At 36.3% G+C, this 23,518-nt stretch overlaps 1 protein-coding gene across 18 annotated transcripts in view; it reads right to left on the bottom strand.

The window, feature by feature from the left end:
* LOC115066185 (synaptic vesicle 2-related protein) overlaps positions 1-23,518 on the bottom strand; it is a 795,221-nt gene that overhangs the window by 417,305 nt on the left and 354,398 nt on the right. For 13 of the 18 annotated variants that reach the window (XR_007422134.1, XR_007422133.1, XM_049451314.1 and 10 more), the window contains one exon: positions 6,844-6,907. The exons of the other annotated variants lie outside the window; for them this stretch is intronic. Coding sequence is in view for 11 of the 13 variants with exons in the window: in XM_049451314.1 (XP_049307271.1) it covers positions 6,844-6,907 (64 nt within the window). In the remaining 2 variants the exon portion in view is untranslated. The remainder of the gene's footprint in view (positions 1-6,843; positions 6,908-23,518) is intronic. 18 annotated transcript variants of the gene reach the window in all.

Raw genomic sequence — 23,518 nt, 5'->3', positions numbered from 1 at the left:
TCAGTAACATTCATATGTTATTATGAATATTATTAAGAATATATAATATTTATCAAATATTCATACATATGTAGATGCATATATATATTATATTTAATATATATGTATGTATCTATATAAATTATTTCTAATATACATATATAGATGCATATTATTATTATTATTATAATTATTATGAATATATTGTGATATTAATCTATAATATACGAGGTGTGTTCAAAAAGTATCGCGAATTTTGTGTTTTTTCAAAAATTATTTATTTATTCATGAATATCTATTTTGTAATCACATGAGATAATATATACTTGTGTCAATGGTTTTTCCGATCTTCGCAGCACTTCAAAAAATATTTTTTTTTATCTTCTTCAGCTCCTCCTTCGATGCCGTCTTTATCTCGTCAAGAGAACCATAACGTTGTCCTTTCATGGGCCTCTTCAATTTAGGAAACAAGAAAAAATCACAGGGGGCCAGATCTGGGGAAAACGGTGGCTGCGGCATCATTAGTGTGTTGTTTTTGGCCAAAAAGTCGCGCACAAGCAACGATGTGTGAGCAGGGGCGTTATCACGGTGCAATTTTTTTGATAGGTAAAAATCGAGACGATCCAAAACACGTGCAAGCAAAGCAGCTGTCAACAATTAAATGTTTCTGTGTTTCAACACAGCAAGCTCAAAAGGAGAGATTTTTAACACATTGACGGACAGTAGGAACAAGTAAAGTTCGAAAATTGACACTATGTGTTTTTGTAATTTTTAGAATATTTAAAGTATAGTTTTACTATTTCTGCTTAAATAAACTTAATTTTGAATAATTCAGCACCTTTAATTAGGTTGCGGCCATAACCGTCATGGCGCCAGCGCACTCTAGACTTGAAGTAATGGGACGATGGCAGCTATAACAGCACAAATTTAAAAACGTAAATGACAAGCTTAATGATTCAAATCAGCAATTATTTGTGCGCAAAAAAGTATTTTTTGGAGTTTTACACGAAATGTTAGTTTATAATAGGCTTCTACTTGTACGCCGGTAAATGCACATTTGTGCTGCGATCGCCGCAGTGTCTGTAAACGACCGTTTCGTTTTAGACGGCTGTCGCCGTCATGCCACATAGTGAACTTCGCTTTGACGGCTATAGACGCAAGTGTCCGTCAACGTGTTAACAGTGCCGCGTGAACAGATCTGAACACTCAATAAAAATTATGCTCAGAAATATATGTATGTACATACATTGCTATTCCAGACGTATGTTGGCTTTTTGCATATAATTTTATAAATACGTTTACATGCAATCATATTAATTGATATGCAAACCCTGTCATATCCTTATTAAATTATGCTATTTTCAAAATAATATTTGTAGTTAATGTGTTATTAAATATTTTTTTTATTTTTGATAGTATATTATAAATTCACAAATACATATGTATGTTTTTATGTAGATATGCTATATACATATGTTATGATATACTGTCATAATATCTTAAAAAACTTAATATATTATAATTACATTATTACATTTCATTTTAATTTGCATACGCATCTGCATATTAGTAAGTACAATTCAAATTCAAATCATGAAATTATCGTTTCTCAGTAATATAATGTGCGCGCACTGCTCTATTGTACATACATGTGAGCGTATGACATACCCACACAAATAATGCATATACAAGTCTACATATGTACATATCTACTTAATCAGTGGTCCCGTGGGAGAGTCTTGAGTTGGGAGTAGGTTAGGTTTAACGGATTAAAGTTCCGCACTCCGGCTTTCGATGCTTCCCCCTACTATAAAAAAAAAACAAAAAATGTGCGTACACATGTAAACAAACAACAACAACATTTGCATTCATGAACGAACATGCCTTTTCCTACAAGCGTCTTTTCGCGATGGTGGCAAACACTAGAAATCATAAATTGAACAACTTTCTGATGTTTCTTTACAGAAAGAAGTGAGAAAAGTGGCAACATAGCTGTTGTACATACACATTTACACAAGTTTGTTGGTAAAGCTGTAAGAGCGGCAAGGGAAGCGGTAACAATCGGCGTACGCTCGCATATTTTTTCGGCACAGCTCGGATTTTCACCAACAACACAATGTTATGACGCTTTGTCCCCGCGTCGGTCCGTCGACACAGTGACTTTTTGACAAAACGTGAGCTTCGCCATTGGTTGTATGTGTCAACGGATATTTAGCATGAAGCATTGAGTGTACATATTTACATACATACATATGTTGCATGTAGAAAAATTTGCAAACATTTTGCGTATGGTCTGTCATATTTGTTTACATGCACACATAATTAAATATGATATATAAATAATATGTATGTCGACTGGGTTGCACATAGAAAATAAACAAAGCTGTAGGCGTACATTTCTTTACATTGAAATTAGGGTTATATTTCTCATTTAACACCGAAAATGCTGAATTCTGCATGCATTACTACCTAAATATTTAATTAATGTAGGTTTAATAAGTTATATACATATTTATATATTTATTTGCTGGGCATTATATGTTTGATGACATATTAATAACCAAATATGACAGACCATACGTATAATATTTGCAAATTTGTCTACACACAACTTTGTATGTAAATGTTTACACTCAATGTGTCGAAGAGCTGACGCGACGACAAAGCGTCACAACATTGTGTTGTTGGTAGAAAATCCGAGCTGTGCCGAAAACACAAACGAACGATCACCAATTGGCATTGCTTCCCTTGCCGCTGTAATAGCCTCTCCAACAAACCAGCGTAAATATGTATGTTTATGTATGAGCTTGAATACTTATCGATACAGATTTTTGCAAGCCGCGTGAAAATATGCATATACATATATATATTAGGTTGTCAAAAAAGACTTGCGGTATTGAATCAATTCGAGCTTCTTAGTGACTCCAAGCTTCTTCAAATGGTTTATAACGGTTTGATGACTACTATGCCGGTCTCTTTCGACCAATTCAGCGATTTTATCGCAATTTTCGACGACAGGTCTTCCGAAGCGTGGCGCATCTTCGACCACCTCTACACCAGAACGAAAACGTTGAAACCATCGTTGTGCGGTGGAAATGGAAACTGTATCGGGTCCATAAACTGCACAAATTTTATTGGCAGCTTGAGATGCATTTTTGCCTTTATCGTAGTAGTACTGTAAATTATGCCGTATCTTCTCTTTATTTTGCTCGATGTTTGCGACGCGATAACTCACGAATGCCTTAAAAGAAACGACAATCAATCAAACACGTGTCAGCGCGTGAAATGAGCTTTCCAAAAAAGTATAGCATGACTCGATGCGACGAATAAAACTAGACGCTTTCAGCACCAACTAGCGAAAGTACCGCAAGACTTTTTTGACAATCCAATATATGCATATATGCTACATATAGAATACGTATAGACAACTACGTATCATAGCCTGGCGATCGCCACGACGACAATCATGTTTACCCGCGCCTATAGATATTTCACATCACAAACATTTTTTTATGTTAAGCGGAGTTGAAAACGTTCGCCCTCCACCAATTTCCTTGTGGCCCTAATTTTATTCTAAAAGGGGAAGAGTTCCCGTACCACCCTTTCCTGATACCAGAAATTCTTTACTTAAGCTCCTGGCCGAAACCTGGTGGGCTTTACTTGATTTCTTTACAGGGTTTGTCCGGAAAGAAATAGGACTGAGTCGATTGAAAAAAATTTATTGAACCAATCGTTACAGTTCTTTAAAAACTTTCAAAATAGGCTCCTGAATCTCCTTTTTCGTCACAGAATGCTTTTCAGGCAACGAAACAAAGAAACCCGGGGTTCCACATTTGGGCTGAATGCCGGATAGGTAGTTGTTTACAAGAAAAGCGGTGTGAGCCGGGCGTTGTCGTGGTGCAAACTCCAATTGGCTGCGATGTCTTTTCGAATCCTGTTGACCCTTCGATCTAGTCTCTTGAGGACTTGGCGTTGACGATTTGTCCAGGAGGAACAAATTCATGGTGGACGTTGCCATTGATGTCAAAAAAGACAATGAGCATCGTTTCCACTTTGGATTTGCTCATTCATCAGCGATTTCTTTCCGGTCCTCCAAAAACGCCTGATGCCACCGAAACGCACTACTTCTTGCTAAAGTATCAAGCCTGCTTGATCCTATCAAATATCTCTGTTGCAGATTTACCGAGTTTAACACAGACTTTAATGACGTACCTCTGTTCTAATGAACGCTGCATTTTCGGCTTGCACCCCTCACAGAAGCACTTCGTGCGAAAATGTTTGCCCTGACTCTCCAGGCCACTCGTTCGTTAGCTAGAAACGCGCTCTACCGAATCCAGTCGGTGCGCGCACGCTCCGAGGTACAGTCACGGCGGGAGAAAATCAGTCCTACTACTTTCCGGACAAACCCTGTACTTGACTTACTTTCAATGATTGTATGTATGACCAAATGAACGCTTTGAACGCTGTCAAAACAATCAGCTGATTCGTAAGGTAATTCTCTCACTTAATATTTTTGGGGTCATAAAATATGTAATATATTAAATATAAATGTTCTTTTATTATTCACATTTCGCCTAACTGGTTGCTATGGTAACATTGCCTACTGCCACAAAAGCTGGAAAATAGAACATAGACATAGATAGAACATAGACAGAATTGAATCTTCAAGTGTTTTAAACAAGCCTCCATTATATGTGTATTAACATATATGTATATTAGGGTGTGTCATTCTGAGGCAACCTTTTTTTTCAACTGAAAAACAGGCTCAAAACTTTCGAAAATGTGTAAAAAAAAGTCACTCAAAAGATGAGCTCTTAATATTAATATTAAGAGGTGCCTATTTCAAATTTTCTGTTTTCCATATAAATTACATGGCATATTTTACGAGAAAACTCGATTCTCGAGTAGAATCGGGATCGAGTTTACCATCCCTACTGGCAGCCATGGGGGCACATATAAAACCTTCGCACAATAACCACCACAAAAATAAATGATTTTTTTTCCATGTAATTTATATGGAAAACAGAAAATTTGAAATAGGCACCTCTTAATATTAATATTAAGAGCTCATCTTTTGAGTGACTTTTTTTTTACACATTTTCGAAAGTTTTGAGCCTGTGTTTCAGTTGAAAAAAAAGGTTGCCTCGGAATGGCACACTCTAATGTATATGTATGTATGTTTTAACAGTTATCACAGCAAATCAAGTAAAATCAGTCGGCTTTGAGACAGGGCCTTTACTCAAGCTCTTAGTCAGTCAGTCAACGACTCATATAACCAAAGCTGTCAATACAGCAACTCTAAAATAAACACAACAAACCTGACACATTTACAAATACCCGATAACATTTAATAACACCTAGGTGCCGTAGTTTTATTCAGTAATGCTTAAGTGACATATGTACATACTATATACAAGTACTTATACATATATTTAGTAATGTCTAATCAGCATATTATTATTATTCTATAATTTTGTGTATAAACAATTTAATAAACAGAGCTTTCAACTAAAAGTCTGTTCTGTAGTTGAAGTCAGATTCCGAATCACTTAGAATCGAACTGTTGTTCCTATTTACTTTCAAAGTACAAGTTAACTCGCTCTTTGTGTTTTTTTTTTTTTGTTTTCAAATGAAAGTTCGTAAAATTTTTTTTTCTAAATTGGTATAACTGTCGGTGGCATCTGTGCGAAATGTCACTTCAAAATAATCATTGGTGTATAGTATATGCTCCTGATGTACATAAAGTGCATCCGACGCATTTAGGATGAGAGAAATTATTTAACAAAGAAGTTCCATTAAATATTGTTTGCGGAATCAAATTTCTGGTGCCGAAACGCTTAGAATTTTGGACCTTCGGTGATAATGATTTGCCGCGAGCAAGTATTTTTGATTGGTAAAAAATATTTAAAGAGGGTCGAGAACGCTTTGAGGACAAACCACTTCCGGGACGGCCATCAACATCAATTGGTGATCTACACGCCAATAAAACGAAGAAATTGGTGCTTGGGAATCGACGATTAACAGTAAAAGATTTTACTGGTATCGTTTGAGTATGGGAAGCATCAGTGAAAACAATTTTGAAAGATCATTTCACGATCACGATTGGTTCCAAAATCACTCAATTTTTTCAAAAAACAGCGGCGCGTCTGTGAAATAGTGCTTTCCGACTATCAGGATTTCATAAAACATATTATTACTGGCGCAGAGACTTATATCTATGCCGAAATCGAAAAAACTATGTCAAAAATCAAGGATATGTTGACAGTTTTCTTCGATTGTCGAAGCCAAACTGTCAACAAGGAATACTATTGGTTTTTGCACCAAGATAATTCACCGTCACATACGACATTGATTCTTCGTGAATTTTTCGCCAAATTTTCAAATAATATCGTGCCGCAACCACCGTTTTCGGCTGATATCAGCCCCTTTGAGCCAATTGAAGACATTAAACGTGAATTGCTACTCGCATTAAAAGCTATTCTGGACAGTTGACTTTAACAAATATTTCGAGGATCGGGAAAAACGTTGGCTAGATTTTGAAGAAAAAATTAAGAATTTTAAAATTATGAACAAAGTTCTACAATATCCTGCCCATAGTAGTACATAAGCTGTTCAAAATTTAAGGAGTAAGAGTAAGATATTGACCGTACATGCGCCAACTAGACACTGTATAAAGTGGAACATGCTCTGCTTAAGTCTGCATTAGCAAAGTCAAAAGGACTTGTTGGAGTGTGTTCTGCGAAAGCGTAGAACCATTTTATAAAATAATAGAAGTTCACTCAACAACCATTAATCAGTTTTCCTTACCTCTTTCCAGGACAAATAAATTTACAGAAAATTTTACCTTTGGTTATAGTTACTTACATCCATTAGAATTACGCATTTTCCTTTATGTTTTGAAGGGAGAAATTCTGCATACAACGTAACACTGTAAATAAGAAAAAAAAATAACGTATTTAATATAATATTTTATATTTGCTTTTTAAATGTAAATTAGTTATAACAAAAGAAAACTTAGATTTCTATCTGGTAGTTTAATTTTTAATAAAGCTTTATGCTTTACCCATATTGTTTGAATGAGTTAACTTAAAATTTTTGCTTCGCTTTGCATCAAAAATTGGTTTTGACAGAAAAGTCTGATATGTGTACTTGACAGAAGCCCTGCTGAAGCCGCTTTGCCAAACAACATTCGCCATTTTTATAAGAGAGAAACACTGAATGCAAAAAAAAGTCACTACGGTATGAGACCGGCATTTTTAGATTTTTATTGATTTCGCTGTGAGACATGCCTGGGTTTTCAACCTCTTTTGGGCAAAACCAATTCGCAAATGAATGCACAGTATATACAGTAGATAACCTTTTGCGTGGTAGCTTTCATGGGGGTGAATAGCGGCCATCTTGGATTATCAGTGGCAACTGCAGCAACGCAGTGATGTATAAATTGAGGTACTAAATACGTAGCAAATTTATTTTATTAAATAAAAAAACTATAAATATTGTTGCTTAATATAAAAGAAAATTATTTATTAATGTTATATATTTACCATTGGTGATTTAAATGCCATAGTGTGCAATATTTCGGCCATAAAAATATCATTTACTGATATTCAGATATTCTTTTTGTAGTGAGTTGTTAATAATAAAATGCAGTCCTGTTTTCAGATTTCTCGGTGGTGAGTTTTCTTCTGAATGTATTTGTTTACATTTGACCGACAGAAAACATAAAAGGTGCAGCTTTCAATATTCGAACATTAAAATAAATCAAAACAAAGTTTATTTTGTATAAAGTTACTAAATATTTTATTTAAAGTTTAATAATTGGAGTGAACAAAGGTTTTATACTTTACTCCAAATTTTACTCCAAGGGCTATAGTCTTCATATTTTTGCTATATCTGCGACCTGAAGGGCTGCGAGAAGTATTTTTTACACTATTTCGGACACATATTGCGAGATGTGATGGTAATTTGCCACAAATCTCATCAATTTGGGGATGAATATGGTTTTGATTAATTAAATACTCTTTTTGGGCTTTTAGCTCTAATATCTCCTGCTCTTTTTCTTTGATTAATTTCATTAATAATGAAATTTGATTCATCGCATTGTCAAGTTGTTCTTGGCAATTTCGATGACTGAAGGATCCATCGCAGAAATATGATTCGGTTTGGGTCCCCTGACATCGAACCCCAAAAGGAATCACTTCTGCCCTAGCTTTTTCTGTTTCCCTAAAATAATCAAAACCCTCCTCCTGAGCAGCAAAATCCTCAGGCCCTAATCGAATTACCCCGTCATCTGCGTCCGTCGGTTCGACTAAGCTACCTATTCCAACCCTTAAATTATTTTTTGTGATTCCATCTACTGTGGGAGCGTACAAATTATTATTACAATTGATATTTTCCTAATGAATTGTCACTTTGCATACATATGTCAAACTACAAATTACCACCCAGGATTGTATCCTACTGCATGCAAAAATTTAGAAATACTTGAAGCGTGTTTTAAAATTGCACACAAAAAAACAACTGATTTAACATTAAACAACAAGTAATATCCCAATAAAATTGAACAGATATTCAAAGTAATTCAATATAATCACTTAAATAACGTAAACACTTGCATTATTTAATATATTTTAAAGTGGTGATCATCAAAATTTAAAATTTATTTGTAGCTCAAATGCTAACACAACACCCTGATTACCATGAAAGTAGCAAAAAAAGTGTTACACAAAACCCTAAGATTTGATAGAGGTGAGTATAAGTATGTAAACAAACCAAAGGTTGTCTACTGTATATACTGACAATGAATGTTTGCATTGCTGCCGAATTTTACACTAACCATATTTCTGTAAAAAATATAATGCAATAATTAGGACAATATAGCAAGCTTTCTGCATTAATTTGATACTTTTACAAACTTTCAAACTACGCGAATTTCTGTGCGACCAATATTTTATTGGAACGAAGTTCCTTACGGCAGGCTTGGAGAAGATAGGGATTTTGCTGCGGGACCTAACTGAAAAAAAGTGATAGTAAAACCAGAGAACGTATATTTATAGAGAAAGTCCAACAACAGACAAGCGTGTAAACTGTCAAAAGCTAACAAAATGCGATGAGCGTGTTTCACCACAACTAGCTAAGATGGAGAAATATTTAACAGTGGCGCGTGAACAGAGCTGAGCATTCATTGAAAGTTATGCTCAGAAACATGCATTGCTATTACAGACATATGTATGTTGGCCTTTTGCTTATATTTTTATATGCTTACATGCCATCATATTAATTGATATGAATATTATTTTGCGAATTTTTCTGAATTCATTCAAAACTGATAATGTTATCACACAATTATGCCATTTTCAAAGTAATATTTATAGTTAATGTACAAATAAGAGCTACATTTTAAATATTTCATATGTTTCATAATATATTATAAATTCACAAATGTGAATGTATGTATGTATCTACATATGAACATATGTATGTGGATATGCTATAACTTAACGATTTTCTTACTATTGGAAGGAAAAAAAATCGTTTTCGGTCTACACGACCTTCTCGTTACAACTTTATTTTATAACTGATTCTTACAATGTTCTTAATCTAAAAGCTTAACTAAATGCACCGGGCAAAACATAACTGACTTCCACGAATCCGCTAATTTAGGTGGCGCGTGTGCTGACAGTGCGTCTGGGATGTGCTGTGGGAAACATTGTGTAACCTGAGTTCCACATCCGCTCTACCTGCATTATTGAGTATTGTTGACGAATTAGCTTCATGATTTCGGCAATGTTAACATATGCCATGTTAACACTTCCCCTCTTAAAAGCGTTCGTCCTCGAGCGTTGTCAAAAATAAGGTAAGTTGTTGAAATTTATGTATGTTGGCTGATCATTTGGGGAATCTTTGATTCGATTCATCCTGAGGTTTGTTGCCGGGATCTGGTTAGCATCGCTATTGGATGAGATGCTTATTTTATTTTGAGATTTCTTCCAAAATTTGCAAAAAATTATTGTGACGATGGAGGTAGCTGCAACTGCTCCAAGCGAAAGTGAGCCGTTGGATATAGTTGCTGCCTTCAGGAGATTTATTCTCCGAATGTTACTTATGTGGAGTTCTTTCAAAGCTTGTAGTGAAAGTAATTCAATTCTAGTTTTCTCAATTGGTGCGGGTTGCAGGACTGCTGGGATAGCGGGAAGTGGAATTAAATCGAGGTTAATATAAGTTTGACCATTGATTTTCAGCGTTGAATTATGGAAATTGATGAGCTGCGTTCCTGACAAGTTTAGTTTTTGATCATTCCGTCAGCATCTATGTGTCCTTGAAAGCCATTAAGTAGTAAAATTTCGGTTTTTATTTCTTCAATTTGTGGAATGTGGTGCCCGTTACTTTTGGTGCAAGTTGAATTATGACTACTGATTATTCTAGGTATACAGGTGTTATTACTTATGTTAATTACTTGATTTTGTTTACAAATTTCAATTTTCTTAAAGCTATCGCAATTTTCTTTTATTCCATATATTTCTTTTTTTCCTTTTAAAATTTTATTATATTCAATATTAATAATAGATTTATCAGATTTAAGAACAGGTCTTAATATAATTTTTTGGAAATTTTCCTTAAGAGTTAATGGTATTTTTACCAAGTAAAAAATTTTCATATTTTTGCTAACAATATTAGTATTCGATAATTCTAATGCCTCTTCTGCATTTTTAAATGGAATTTCATCATTCTCTACTTTTTCTAAAGCAATTTCAATTTCTTTTTTATTTAACAATAATGTATTCAAAATATCTTTTTTCGCCCATTGTATGGCGTATTTTACGTTAATCAATTCTTCTTTTATTAATCGTATTCTATTTTGCAAATTAATAATTGTTTTATTTTCTACATTCGAATCTTTTCTTATATTATTAAAAAGTTTATTTACTATTTTAGTTACGTTATTTAATTTTTCGTTAAAGATGTCATTTATAATTACTTGTTTATTATTATTATTATTAATTTCATTTAGGTTACTGGATATTATTTCCAGATCTTCATGATCGGGGGATCCGGCGATTAATTTCCAAGCCGTTCCCAAAATATTTATTGATCTTCTAGATCTTTTTTCAACCGGTTTAATGGTTTCTAAGATTTGGAGGGATTGGGTTAGTTCGTGCTCTAGGATAGGATCAGAAATTGTTCGTATTTGTTAAGGTCTATTACGTGTATTAGTCTAAAGGCTCCGTTCTGAATTTTTGCTAGTCCGTCATTTATTGTAACTAATTGTGCGTTCGAGTAGTCATAGATGTCCGTTGTCGCAGTGGAATCGTAAATTAAAAGACGTCTGAAATAGAGAGGTTAATTTTGATTTTTAATGTTACTTTTATGGACTATTTTCCCTGATTCTGTTAAAATTGTTGAATTTCTGTCTTCCTTTACTGTTTCTTTTTTAAATTTTGGAGAGATTTTCGTACCTAATCTTTTGTTTATTTTCACATAAATAATTTCTCCTGGGTGAGAAATTTTTATGGGTTGTCGTTTTTTGTTATGATAAGAAAGGTCTTTTACTTGATTGTCTTTTAATTCCGAGATATTTTCTTCCCTTGCTTTTTCGAATTGATTTGGATCCGTGGAGACTCTTCTACCGAAAAATACCTCTATTGGTTCCTTTTTCGTGGTTGAGTGAACTGTATAATTGTATTCGTATACGGAATTGTCAAGGAGTTCAGCGAATGAATTGAAATTTCGTTCTGCTTTTAAACAACGCATTATTTCCGTGAGTGTCGAGTGAAAACGCTCTACTTGACAATTAACGGAACTTGCATAAAGCGGTGTTTTTAAAAATTTTGATGTTAAGTGTGTCTTCCAATAAAAATTTTATAGTTGCTGAGTTGAGGGATGTTTCATTGTCAAATACGACCGATTCAGGTACGCCAAATTGAAAGAGTAGTTCACGAAGAGGTTCTTTAACATGCTCTATTGCTCTCGATTTCAGTATTTTGGTTTGCGCATATTTCGAAAATTTGTCTATCGCTGTTAGGACTATTTTGCTTGTTATATAGATATCGATATGTAAAATTTGTCCTGGATACTGGGGTATAGGCGTTTCACCTAATTCTGGTTTGCTAGGATGACGGTCGTACTTATTTTCTTTATATACTGAACACTGTTGAATTATGCTTTTTATTTTTTTCGTCATTGATGGGAAGTAGAAATTTTCGAGAATTTGAATTTTATTTTCTCGACCGTTTCTATGTGCTCTTTTATGGGTTTTGATTATGATTTCTTCCTGTTCTTGTTCGTTTGTCACGTCCTGAACTTGGAGCTGTGTGAATCGGATTTTGTAATTGCTAAAGTGTATTGGGTATATTTCTTGAATTTTCCCCATGATGCGTTCATCTGTTTTATACAGTTAACTACAGAGGGATTAAGGTATCTTTTGAGGCGGTTTATTAGTATTTCTGAATCGTATCCTGGTTCTTCTAAAATGTGTCTGTGGTACGTAGGGAATACTATTTTAAACTGGTAGGTTGAAGTCGTACCTATGTTTAAAAATAGTTGGTTTTTAAAAACGTTTATAGGAGTTTATACATGAGAAATTAAATTGTCAGAAGAACTCTCGTCGCTGTGTTGGGTTATGGATAAGGAGTTTATTGGTTCGGGTGGTGGCATTCTTCATAGAGCGTCGGCGACAACATTAGTTGTGCCTGGTTTGTAGTGGAGTTCATGATTATATTCCTCTAGAATGGATTTCCAGCGTTTCATCTTCGCATTATTGTTTTTGTTACTAAGTGCCTGCGTTAAAGACTGATGATCTGTAAATATCTTCACTTTGGCTGAGCCATAAAGGTAGTTTCTAAAATTGTTTAAGGCCAATATTATGGCCAGAAATTCCTTTTCATTTGTAGCGTATGATTCTTCTGTTTTATTGAGAGTTCTTTATCCTGTGAAAGGACTGCACCGATGGCATAATTTGAAGCATCGGTAATCAAATGGAATTCCTTACTGAAGTCAGGGTATGAGAGTACAACATCATCGGACATAAGGGATTTTTTAATTTTGTTGAAGGCATCTTTTGCTTCTTCATCCAATTCAATATTTATTTTAGCGGATTTGTTTTTGGATATACGTCCCTCTTCCCCTCTTAAGAGTAACGTTAAAGGTTTGGCCAACTTGGCGTAATCCTTTATAAAGCGGCGGTAATAGCCGGAAAGACCTAAAAATGAGCGGAGTTGCTTGATGGTTTCGGGGTAAGGTATCTTAGCTATCGCTTCCACCTTTGCAGGGTTTTTTGTTATTCCCTTTGATGAGATAATAAAACCTAAGACTGAGTCCTTAAAAAAATGGCATTTATCTAACTGTATCTTCATGTTGGCTTCTTCAAGCGTTTTAAAGATTTGTTGCAGATGGAGGGCATGCTCCTGTTCGGAGTTGCTGAATACGACTATGTCGTCAATATACACGTAGCATATCTTGCCAATATGATGACGAAGGATGTCATCTACAGCGCGTTGGAATATTGAAGGGGCATTTTTGAGTCCGAATGGTAATCTCGTAAATTCGTATTTACCATTATTTATTGAGAAGGCGGTCTTCTCAGTATCGGATTCCTTGAGTGGGATTTGGTGAAATCCGCTTTTTAAATCTAACACGGAAAAGTATTTATTGTGTCCAAGTTGAGACGGTACTTCGTTAATTTGGGGTATTGGGTAGCGATCTGCTACAGTAATTGCGTTAAGCTTGCGGTAATCGATTACGATTCTATACTGCTTATTGCCTTGGGAGTCGGGTTTTTTTGATACAACTCAAACGGGTGAGTTATACGGTGACTTTGATGGCCGAATAATACCATCATCTAACATTTTCTTAATTTGAGATTCTACTTCGCTTTTTAACGCCATTGGATAGGGATAATATCTTGTATATACTGGGGTGTCCTTATTTGTCCTAATTTCGCCTATGACTTTTGTAGTATAAGTGAGTCTATCGTTAGGTTCTGCAAAGAGTTGTGAAAATTTTTCCACTAAGTTATTGATTTTGGTCTGTTGATTTGGTGTCATGTGATCCTTTTCGATATTAATTGCGTTTACTGACTTTGATACAAGCTGATTGATCTTTACTCTAGTATTACCTTTTATTACCATGAAATTTCCTTTGACATGAATAACAGCTTCGAGATCTTTAAGACTGTCATTTCCAAGTATACCATGAAACGAACGCAATGATGGAAGAATGTAAAATTTCAATTTGGTGTCTGCGTTAAAAGGATTTATAAAAGTGTGTTCCTTTATTTCAATGTCTCCTGCTATTGATTTGGCGAAGAAATTTGTTTCATTTTTAATAGGATTGGGCACGATAGAAGATTGTATGTAATTTTTCGTTGATCCAGTATCTATTAGAAATTTCACTATATTTCCACTCTTCAACCTGCATTGGAAGTAAGGCAGCGAAGAGTGATTCATTCTAAAAAATGTAAATCTATAGTGTCAATATAGTTGTCGTCCTGTCTTTCCTCATCATAATAGTCAATGTCATTGTCTGTGTGTTGGTCAGTTGGCGTCTGAGGATATTCCTCTTGATTTGGGCTTTGCACGGGGTCTGAATTTATGTGGTAATTCCGCTGTATTTTGTTTGGTACTGGCGGGTTACCAGTCGGAGGTCTTTTGTTGGTCGGGTCAACGGGACGTGGTCTATTCATGTAATTGATATTTTTGGTACGCTGCGATGGATCGACATCCATCGGTTCTGGTCGCGGTAAGGGTTTTTGTAAAGGTCGCGGTGGTGGATTATTCGGTTGTTGCGTATATGGGGTTAGCTGTTGCTGGTACTGATACTTCGGTTGTGGCGTTCTATAGGGCATGGTTGGATTCAACCTTTGCTGGGGAATGTATGCCAATTCTGGGTAGAATTCGCTGTTAATCCTTCTGAGGGGAAGCTTGGATATTGCTGTTTAAGGCGTAGAATGAACGGTAGTTCTGATTCTCTAGTTTTAAACATAAATGCAGAACCTGGGGGAGATCCACTGGCTCTTTCATGCCAAGTAGTCTGGGTAAGTCTCCTCTTAACCCACGAATGAAGGTATCAAGGGCTTTATCCCTATATGTGCGCGTTAACAAATGTACGGCTTCGGCGCCGTCTTCCATGCATCCTAATTTGTTAAGGATCAGAGAAAGGTTAGAGTACACTCGCTGGTAGAATTCCTGGATAGTGAGGTTACCATGCACAAGTGAAGTCATTTGGTCCAGTGTACCAAATTGCGCTTATCTGCGTAGTGATGCGTTAGACATCTGGTGATGGCCTTGCAGTCGAGCGGAGTATTGTAAGACTCCAAAGCAATGTCGGCATTGCCTACAACCTTATTGCGAATGACATTGAGGATCCCATAATATTTGGGTGTTCCTCTTTGTGGTTCGTAGATCTGGAGGATCCGATCTACGCTCTTCTTCCAGGAGTTGAACTCTCCTGGGTTTCCCGAGAATTCCCGGAGTCATCTCACTACGTCCGGTATCTTGTCTAATTCGCTAACGTTATTTGCGAAGTTAGAGTCAATTGAAATATCGGAAAAATCTGAGAAATTCGCATTTGGATTGAAGGCGGCTTGAGCTAAGTTTCGCCCTACTCGTTTAAAAATGTTATTTACAACCCCTGTTATTATATTTGTCAGTTGGTCCATGTTAAATGTGTTCGAGGTGGTAGGAGCTGGTTGAGGAGGGAGTGTGCTGAGCACGGGTGGTCGAACGAGGTTTGAAGGATTAGCCATATTTCTTAAATATGTTTAAAAGTTTGGCTTGAATTTTGACTGATCTTACGAATCTAATTTGTTTTATTTTTATTTATTTTAGTTACTCCTTCTGGGAAGGTGGGCTTTTCTACCCTGGAGGGTCCCGTAGGATTCGTAGGATTAAGCAAATATTATATTTGATGTGTATTAAGTTATCGGCTGTACGAGCCCTTATTTATGAATAGGATTATTATTGTTTTTATTAGTCCTTCTAGGAAGGAGGGCTTTTCTATTCTGGAGGGTCCCTAGTGTTGGGAATCGCAGAATTAAGCTATATTATATGGTTTGGTTTTAGTAAGTTATTGGCTGTACAAGCCTTTGTTTAGATACATATATACGTATTTATGTATATTAAAACTAAGATGTCTAAAACTAATAAGTTGCATATATTTAAGTTTAAGTTCTCTTTTTTTTTTTTAAACAGACTCTGGAATTTTTTATACGCAATTAAACGTTCTTTTCCAATTTTTAATTTTTTTAAATTAATTTTCTTTCTTTAAATTTCACTTGCTACTTTCGTTTTACAATTCCAATTCAAATAATTTTTGACATAGTTTCGCTAAAAATATTTTTTCTTTTACTTTCAACAAAAGATTAACAAGCTTTTATTTAGTTTCACTTTTTTAATTCATTTTCAATATTCACTATTTTTGTTTTTTTTAAATTCACTTATCTTAATTATAATAGATGACTTACATTAGAATTCTTAAAATAATGGTGCGGCGGCTGATGACTATCATCTCCTGTTTGTTTCCTACTGAGGGGCCCTTTCCTGCACACTTTTTGTCCTGGGGGGATGGTGATTTTGGTCACCGGGTTCTGGGGCCTAGTGTTGATGTTCCTTCGTCCTGGCGTTTGTTGCGACGTTATGGACCTGAAGTCCGTGGTGAGCCGGTTTCCTTATAGACTTTTATTTTTAAGTCCTTCTTGGTTCACGGTAAGGACTTTACCGTGTCCTTTTTTCCTGCACTTCACTTACGATTCACTACAACTAGGCCCCACGTTGGGCGCCACTTAACGATTTTCTTACTATTGGAAGGAAAAAAAATCGTTTTCGGTCTACACGACCTTCTCGTTACAACTTTATTTTATAACTGATTCTTACAATGTTCTTAATCTAAAAGCTTAACTAAATGCACCGGGCAAAACATAACTGAATTCCACGAATCCGCTAATTTAGGTGGCGCGTGTGCTGACAGTGCGTCTGGGATGTGCTGTGGGAAACATTGTGTAACCTGAGTTCCACATCCGCTCTACCTGCATTATTAAGTATTGCTGACGAATTAGTTTCATGATTTCGGCAATGTAAACATATGTCATGTTAACATATATATAACAATAATATTATATGTATGTAATTTATATTTCTTTTAAATTTTCATACGCATCTAACTATTAGCACATAATTACATACATATGTAAGTACACTTCAAATTCAAATCGTGATGTTATCATTTATCAGTAAAAAGTGTGCGCACACTGCTCTATATGTACATACATGCATACATATGTGTACGACATTGCCGAACAAATAATGTATGTATACACAAACCAACATACAAATATGAGTACACATGTAAATATGTCACCCACAAAAACTACAAACATTGCTTTACAAAAACAAGAATCGTTTCAAATAGCGTCATACATACTTATGTATATGCGTACACATGTAACTATGTGCGTATGACATTCCCACACAAATAATGCATACACAACATCATACTCACATGCGTTCCCATGTAGATATGTATGTCACCCGCATAAACTACAAATATTGTTCTACAACAACAACAATCGTCTTTATTAGCATCAGCAGCGTCAGAAGTCAATATGGCAGCCAAATAGTCAATGGCCAAATTTGTAGAAAAACACCTAACAACAATATTTTCATTCATGAACGCAAGCGCACTTTCAACAGGCAAACTTGCTTCATTCATAAAAACAAACACCATTACATCTCCCCGAGCATGCTTTTGCCTACAAGCGTCTTTTCGCGACGATGGCAAAAGCTAAAAATCATAAATTGAACAATTTTTGATATTTGTATGAGAAGGAAAAAACGACAACCCCTCAAATATATGTAAGTATAGAATAAAATTGACAACATATGTAGTTAATTTGTCGATTTTCAAGTCAAGAAATGTGTCAAAGAAAATATTTAATATTCCTCTGATTTATGTGTATAGTGAATCCCGGTTAGTAGTACTCCGCTTAAATTAAAATCATCCCTCTTAACTGTCTATATCTTGCTGCCTCATGGTTGTTTTTTATGAAATACATAGAAATTATTGTTTTAAGTACCACTCGCTTAAGTATCCGCACCCGCTTATGTGCCATATTATATTTTTATTTTTAACAAAGCACAAAAATCTATATCTTTGATTGTGGCACATAACCGGGATTGACTGTATTTGTCAAGGAATGTAAAAAATATTTGTACGCGGCTTGCAAAATTCTGCGTCAATATGTATGCAAGCTCATACAGAAACATACAAATTTACGCTGGTTTGTTCGAGAAGCTGCTACAGCGGCAAGGGAAGCAATGCCAATTGGTGATCGTTCGTTTGTGTTTTTGGCACAGCTCGGATTTTCTACCAACAAAATAATGTTGTGATGCTTTGTTGTCACGTCAGCCCTTCGATACATTGACTCTTTGAAAAAACTTAAGCTTCAGCCATTGGTTGCCCGTGAAACGAAGATTTCGCATGAAGTAATAAGTGTACACATTTACATACAAAGTTGTGGGTAAACAAATTTACAAACATTATGCGTATGTTTTTTTTGTTTACATACACACATAATTACATACGTGAATATGTGCGACCGCTTATAACATTATATCAAAACTTTTAAAGACCTGACCTGTAAATATATATGTATGTACATATATATCTTATCAAGCCTACATTAATTAAAGATTTACATGCATAGGTAGTAATGCATGTACGACTTTATTATATATTTCCAAAGATTTTAAGGAATTCATCATGAAATGGTTCAATTTGTACGTACATACATGCTTGTGTGCTTTGATATAAAATATATAGAAAATATACATATGTATGTATGTATATAAATTAAATGCAGTCGTTTGCGCATTGTAAATATACGAATCTGTAAGCGTACATTTCTAAACATTGAAATTAACATATTTTTTCCCATTGGTGATAGTGAAACCAGAGAACGTACAGCGCCCTAGGGGGAGTGGTTGGCGAGATGGCAGTAGTACAGCCAAAAATGAGATAACTACACCAGAAGAAATTTGTTGCGCATTACAAAAGGAGTGCGGAATACAAAACATAGGGCCAGCAAATGTTAAAAATATGAGGAAAACAAGAAGCGGCACTCAAATAGCCCTTATATCCCTGCGTGCCTAGGATGCCAAGTCTGCCCTTAAAGTTGGCAAAGTAAAGATTGTGTGGTCAATCTGTCGCCTCCGAGAATACTCCCCTGTTTCCCGTTATTACAGATGCTTCCATCCAGGCCACATGGCGCGGAAATGTTGCAGTCTGATCGACAGGTCCTCTCTTTGCACACGCTGTGGAAGCGCGGGACATGTTACAAAAGTATGCACTAACACACCGAGTTGCATGCTCTGCAAAGGAGAACATTCGGTTCTAAGTACGACTTGCCCCAAATACGTCGAGTTGCTAAAGACAATGGAGAAATGAGAGTATTGCAGCTGAACCTAAACCACTGGGCTGCAGCACAAGCACTGCTGCAACAAACCGTAATAGAAAGCAACGTTGATGTCGCCTTACTGAGTGAGCAATATTCCCAACGTTCGGAAAGCACTTGGATTACAGACAGAAGTGGCAAAGCAGCAATATGGTCCTGCAATGGACAAACATTTACATCTTGCTGCAGAGAAGCAAAAAATGGTTTTAGTGGGCGCAAATAGGGGGAATTTATTACGTAAGCTGCTATGCTCGTCCCAGTGCGTCCGTTAGAGAATTTGAAGACTTCCTCCTGGAATTATCATTAGAAAGCAGAGGAAAATCGCCGATAATAATAGCAGGCGATTTTAACCCATGGTCTACTGCCTGGGGAAGCAGAATTTCAAACCACCGTGGGCGCCTAGTTTTAGAATTCGTGAGCCAAACCAACCTCACAATAATGAACAGTGGCACAAAAAATACTTACCAAAAAGGAAACAAGCAAGGGCTCTGTAATAGACATGTTGTTTGCAAATGACGCACTAAGTAGACACATTAAGTGGAAGGTGTCCGATATGTTCACAAATAGTGACCATATGGCAATCATCGCAGAAATTTTATTCTCTCGAGACCAGGAACCCCCACGCAGTAACACTACACATAAACGAAGCTGGAAGCAAACAGATTTTGACACTGACGTTTTTGAGACAGTCTGGAGTGCAGCAATAGCACCAGGCGAAGGCGGCGTCCACTTAGTAAACGCATTGCCAAAGGAAATAGTAGCAGCATGCGACGCTACAATGCGAAGGACAAAATGTCACAATAAGCGAAGACCTGTATACTGGTGGAATGAAGAAATTGCCACGCTAAGAAAGCTCTGTCACTCAGCCCGACGTCGCCTACAACGCAATCAAAGTGGCGAAAACGAAAACCGTCTTAAAGAAGTTTTTAAAACCCATAAGAAGCTTCTAAAGTCAGCTATAATCCGTAGCAAGAAAAACTGTTTTGAAAAGATCTGTAAAGAAGCGAATATAGACCCCTGGGGGACTGCTTATAAAACCTGCATGTCCAAATTCAAAAATAAGCGGCAGCAACCCCAATGCGCTCCGTTCATGAAGAAAGTCGTCGAGGCATTATTTCCGACGCACGAACCGATTACTAACGCTGAACAACGAAACGAAGCTACTGTATCACCCCCACTCGTTACAGAAGAAGAACTATTGGCCATAGCCAAAAAAATCAAAAACAACAAAGCGCCTGGTATCGACGGAATACCAAACAGAGCTCTAAAGGTAGCCATAATTTCGAAGCCCACTCTTTTTGCAAAAATGTACAACGCATGCATAAAAGAAGGGATGTTCCCCGATCTCTGGAAAGTCCAGCGTCTGGTCTTAATCCCAAAACCCAAAAAACCACCAGATGAACCTTCTTCGTATCGACCTCTGTGTATGCTCGACACAATGGGCAAAGTCTACGAAAGCATAATAAGAAACCGCTTGGAGATTGCAATCCAGGAAGCCGGCGGATTATCAGAAAGAAAATACGGCTTCAGAAAATAGAGGTCTACTATCGATGCACTGAAAGAAGTGGTCGACACTGCGAAAATAGCAGTAAGTGGCAAAAGATGGAAAGGAGGTACAAAAAAAACATTGTGCGCTGATCACCCTGGATGTGAAGAATGCATTCAACTCTGCTAAATGGGAAAACATATTCGAAGCCCTATATGGAATACGCGCGCCTCAGTACCTCATAAAAATCATTAGGAGTTATTTTAAAAATAGAAAGTTGATCTATGACACCACCGAAGGCATAAAGAGCTACACCATTACAAGCGGAGTACCACAAGGATCTGTTTTAGGCCCTCTCTTATGGAATCTAGTTTATGATGGGGTGCTAAGAATTCCACAGCCTACAAACGTTAAGCTAATCGCATACGCAGACGACCTTATAGTGGTAGCAGTAGGTAAACAACTTGATGACCTACAACATAAATGTAACGAATGTATAAATAGTCTATGCCAATGGTTTTCTTCCAAGAGTTTGGAACTGGCTGAGCACAAAACAGAGGTATTGCTCATAAGCACCAGGAAAATTGAGGAAAAAATAAGTCTCACTATAGGAGAGTGCGTAATTATTTCACAACCACAGTTGAAGTATTTGGGGGTAACATTGGACTCCAAACTGAAATTCAAGCAGCACTTGACAAACATAGCAAATAAAGCAAATAAAATTTATAACGCCTTATCAAGAATGATGGCATATAGAGGCTGTGTGCGCTCTAGCCGCCGACTTCTAATCGCAAAATCTATGAGCTCAGTTATACTATATGCAGCTCCAGTATGGATACAGGCACTAAACATAAAAGCGTATGCCAAACCAATAAATGCGGTGCACAGACTCACAGCAATAAGAGTAATAAGTGCTTTCCGAACTATTTCCAGTGAAGCATCTGAAGTACTAGCTGGTATGCTGCCCATAGACATCCAGGGTGACGAGCTCACGAGATTATATGAGCTATCAGCGCCAATTACAGAAATTCAAAAGAGAGAAGAGAGAGGGAAGAGCATAACTATATGGCAGCAACGGTGGCAAACCTCAACTAAAGGACGGTGGACTCACAGACTTATACCTGACATCCATACGTGGATAAGTAGACGACATGGAGACCTGGATTTCCACCTGACCCAAATATTAAGCGGGCATGGGTGCTTCAGAGGCTATCTATATAAATTTCAAAACGACGTTAGTCCGTATTGTTCGATGTGTACGGAGTCAAAAGAAGACTCTGAGCACGTGTTCTTCCATTGTCCTCGGTTTCTAACCATAAGGGGAAAGCTAGAAACAGCACTAGGTGGTAGTTTAACGGTGGAAAGCTTGACTGCACATATGTGTCAGTCCTCTGAGAAGTGGAAAGCTGTTCACGAAGCGGCTACTTTCATCATGACAATATTAAGACAGATACAGCAGAATAGGCGTCAGTCCGTCTGTGCTATGGAGAAGACGTAAAATGTCTTGTCGCTCCCATAAAGTAATACCTTATCTGGTGGTTCCGTGGGAGAGTCTTGAGTTGGGAGTAGGTTAGGTTTAGCGGATTAAAGTCCCGCACTCCGGCTTTCGATGCTTCCTCCTACTATAAAAAAAAAATATATAGAGCAGTGTGCGCACACTTTTTACTGATAAATGATAACATCACGATTTGAATTTGAAGTGTACTTACATATGTATGTAATTATGTGCTAATATGTAGATGCGTATGAAAATTTAAATGAAATATAAATTACATACATATAATATTATTGTTATGTATAGCATATCCACATACATATGTACATATGTAGATACATACATACATTCACATTTGTGAATTTATAATATATTATGAAACATATGAAATATTTAAAATGTAGCTCTTATTTGTACATTAACTACAAATATTACTTTGAAAATGGCATAATTGTGTGATAACATTAGCAGTTTTGAATGAATTCAGAAAAATTCGCAAAATAATATTCATATCAATTAATATGATGGCATGTAAGCATATAAAAATATAAGCAAAAGGCCAACATACATATGTCTGTAATAGCAATGCATGTTTCTGAGCATAACTTTCAATGAATGCTCAGCTCTGTTCACGCGCCACTGTTAAATATTTCTCCATCTTAGCTAGTTGTGGTGAAACACGCTCATCGCATTTTGTTAGCTTTTGACAGTTTACACGCTTGTCTGTTTTTGGACCTTCTCTATAAATATACGTTCTCTGGTAAAACCGTAAGAAAAAGACTGTAAGCTCTTCGAGCTCAAAAAGCTACTTAAAAGTATATTTGTTTGAGACCCAGGATCTTAGGCCCCTGTCACAAAGACTCCAGAAAGCATTTTGTTTCCGATATAGAAAAAATTAATGAAATTATGACGCTTCCCTCTTTATCTCATCTTTATCGACTTCCAAAAGGCGTTCAATACACTTCATAATCTGGAATGCATTCGATAATAGAGTGATCCCCTTAAAATTAATTTATTTAATAAGACGGTCTACTCTGATGTGGGTTATCAGCACACATTTCTCGTATCAGCTGGTACTCTTTATACTCTTGCAACCAGTTACTACAGAGTACGA

The sequence above is a fragment of the Bactrocera dorsalis genome, chromosome 3 (genome assembly GCF_023373825.1).
Source record: "Bactrocera dorsalis isolate Fly_Bdor chromosome 3, ASM2337382v1, whole genome shotgun sequence".
Taxonomy (NCBI): Eukaryota; Metazoa; Arthropoda; class Insecta; order Diptera; family Tephritidae; genus Bactrocera; species Bactrocera dorsalis.
Note: the sequence above shows the minus strand (reverse complement) of the source record. Positions and strands in the feature narration are given on the sequence as shown.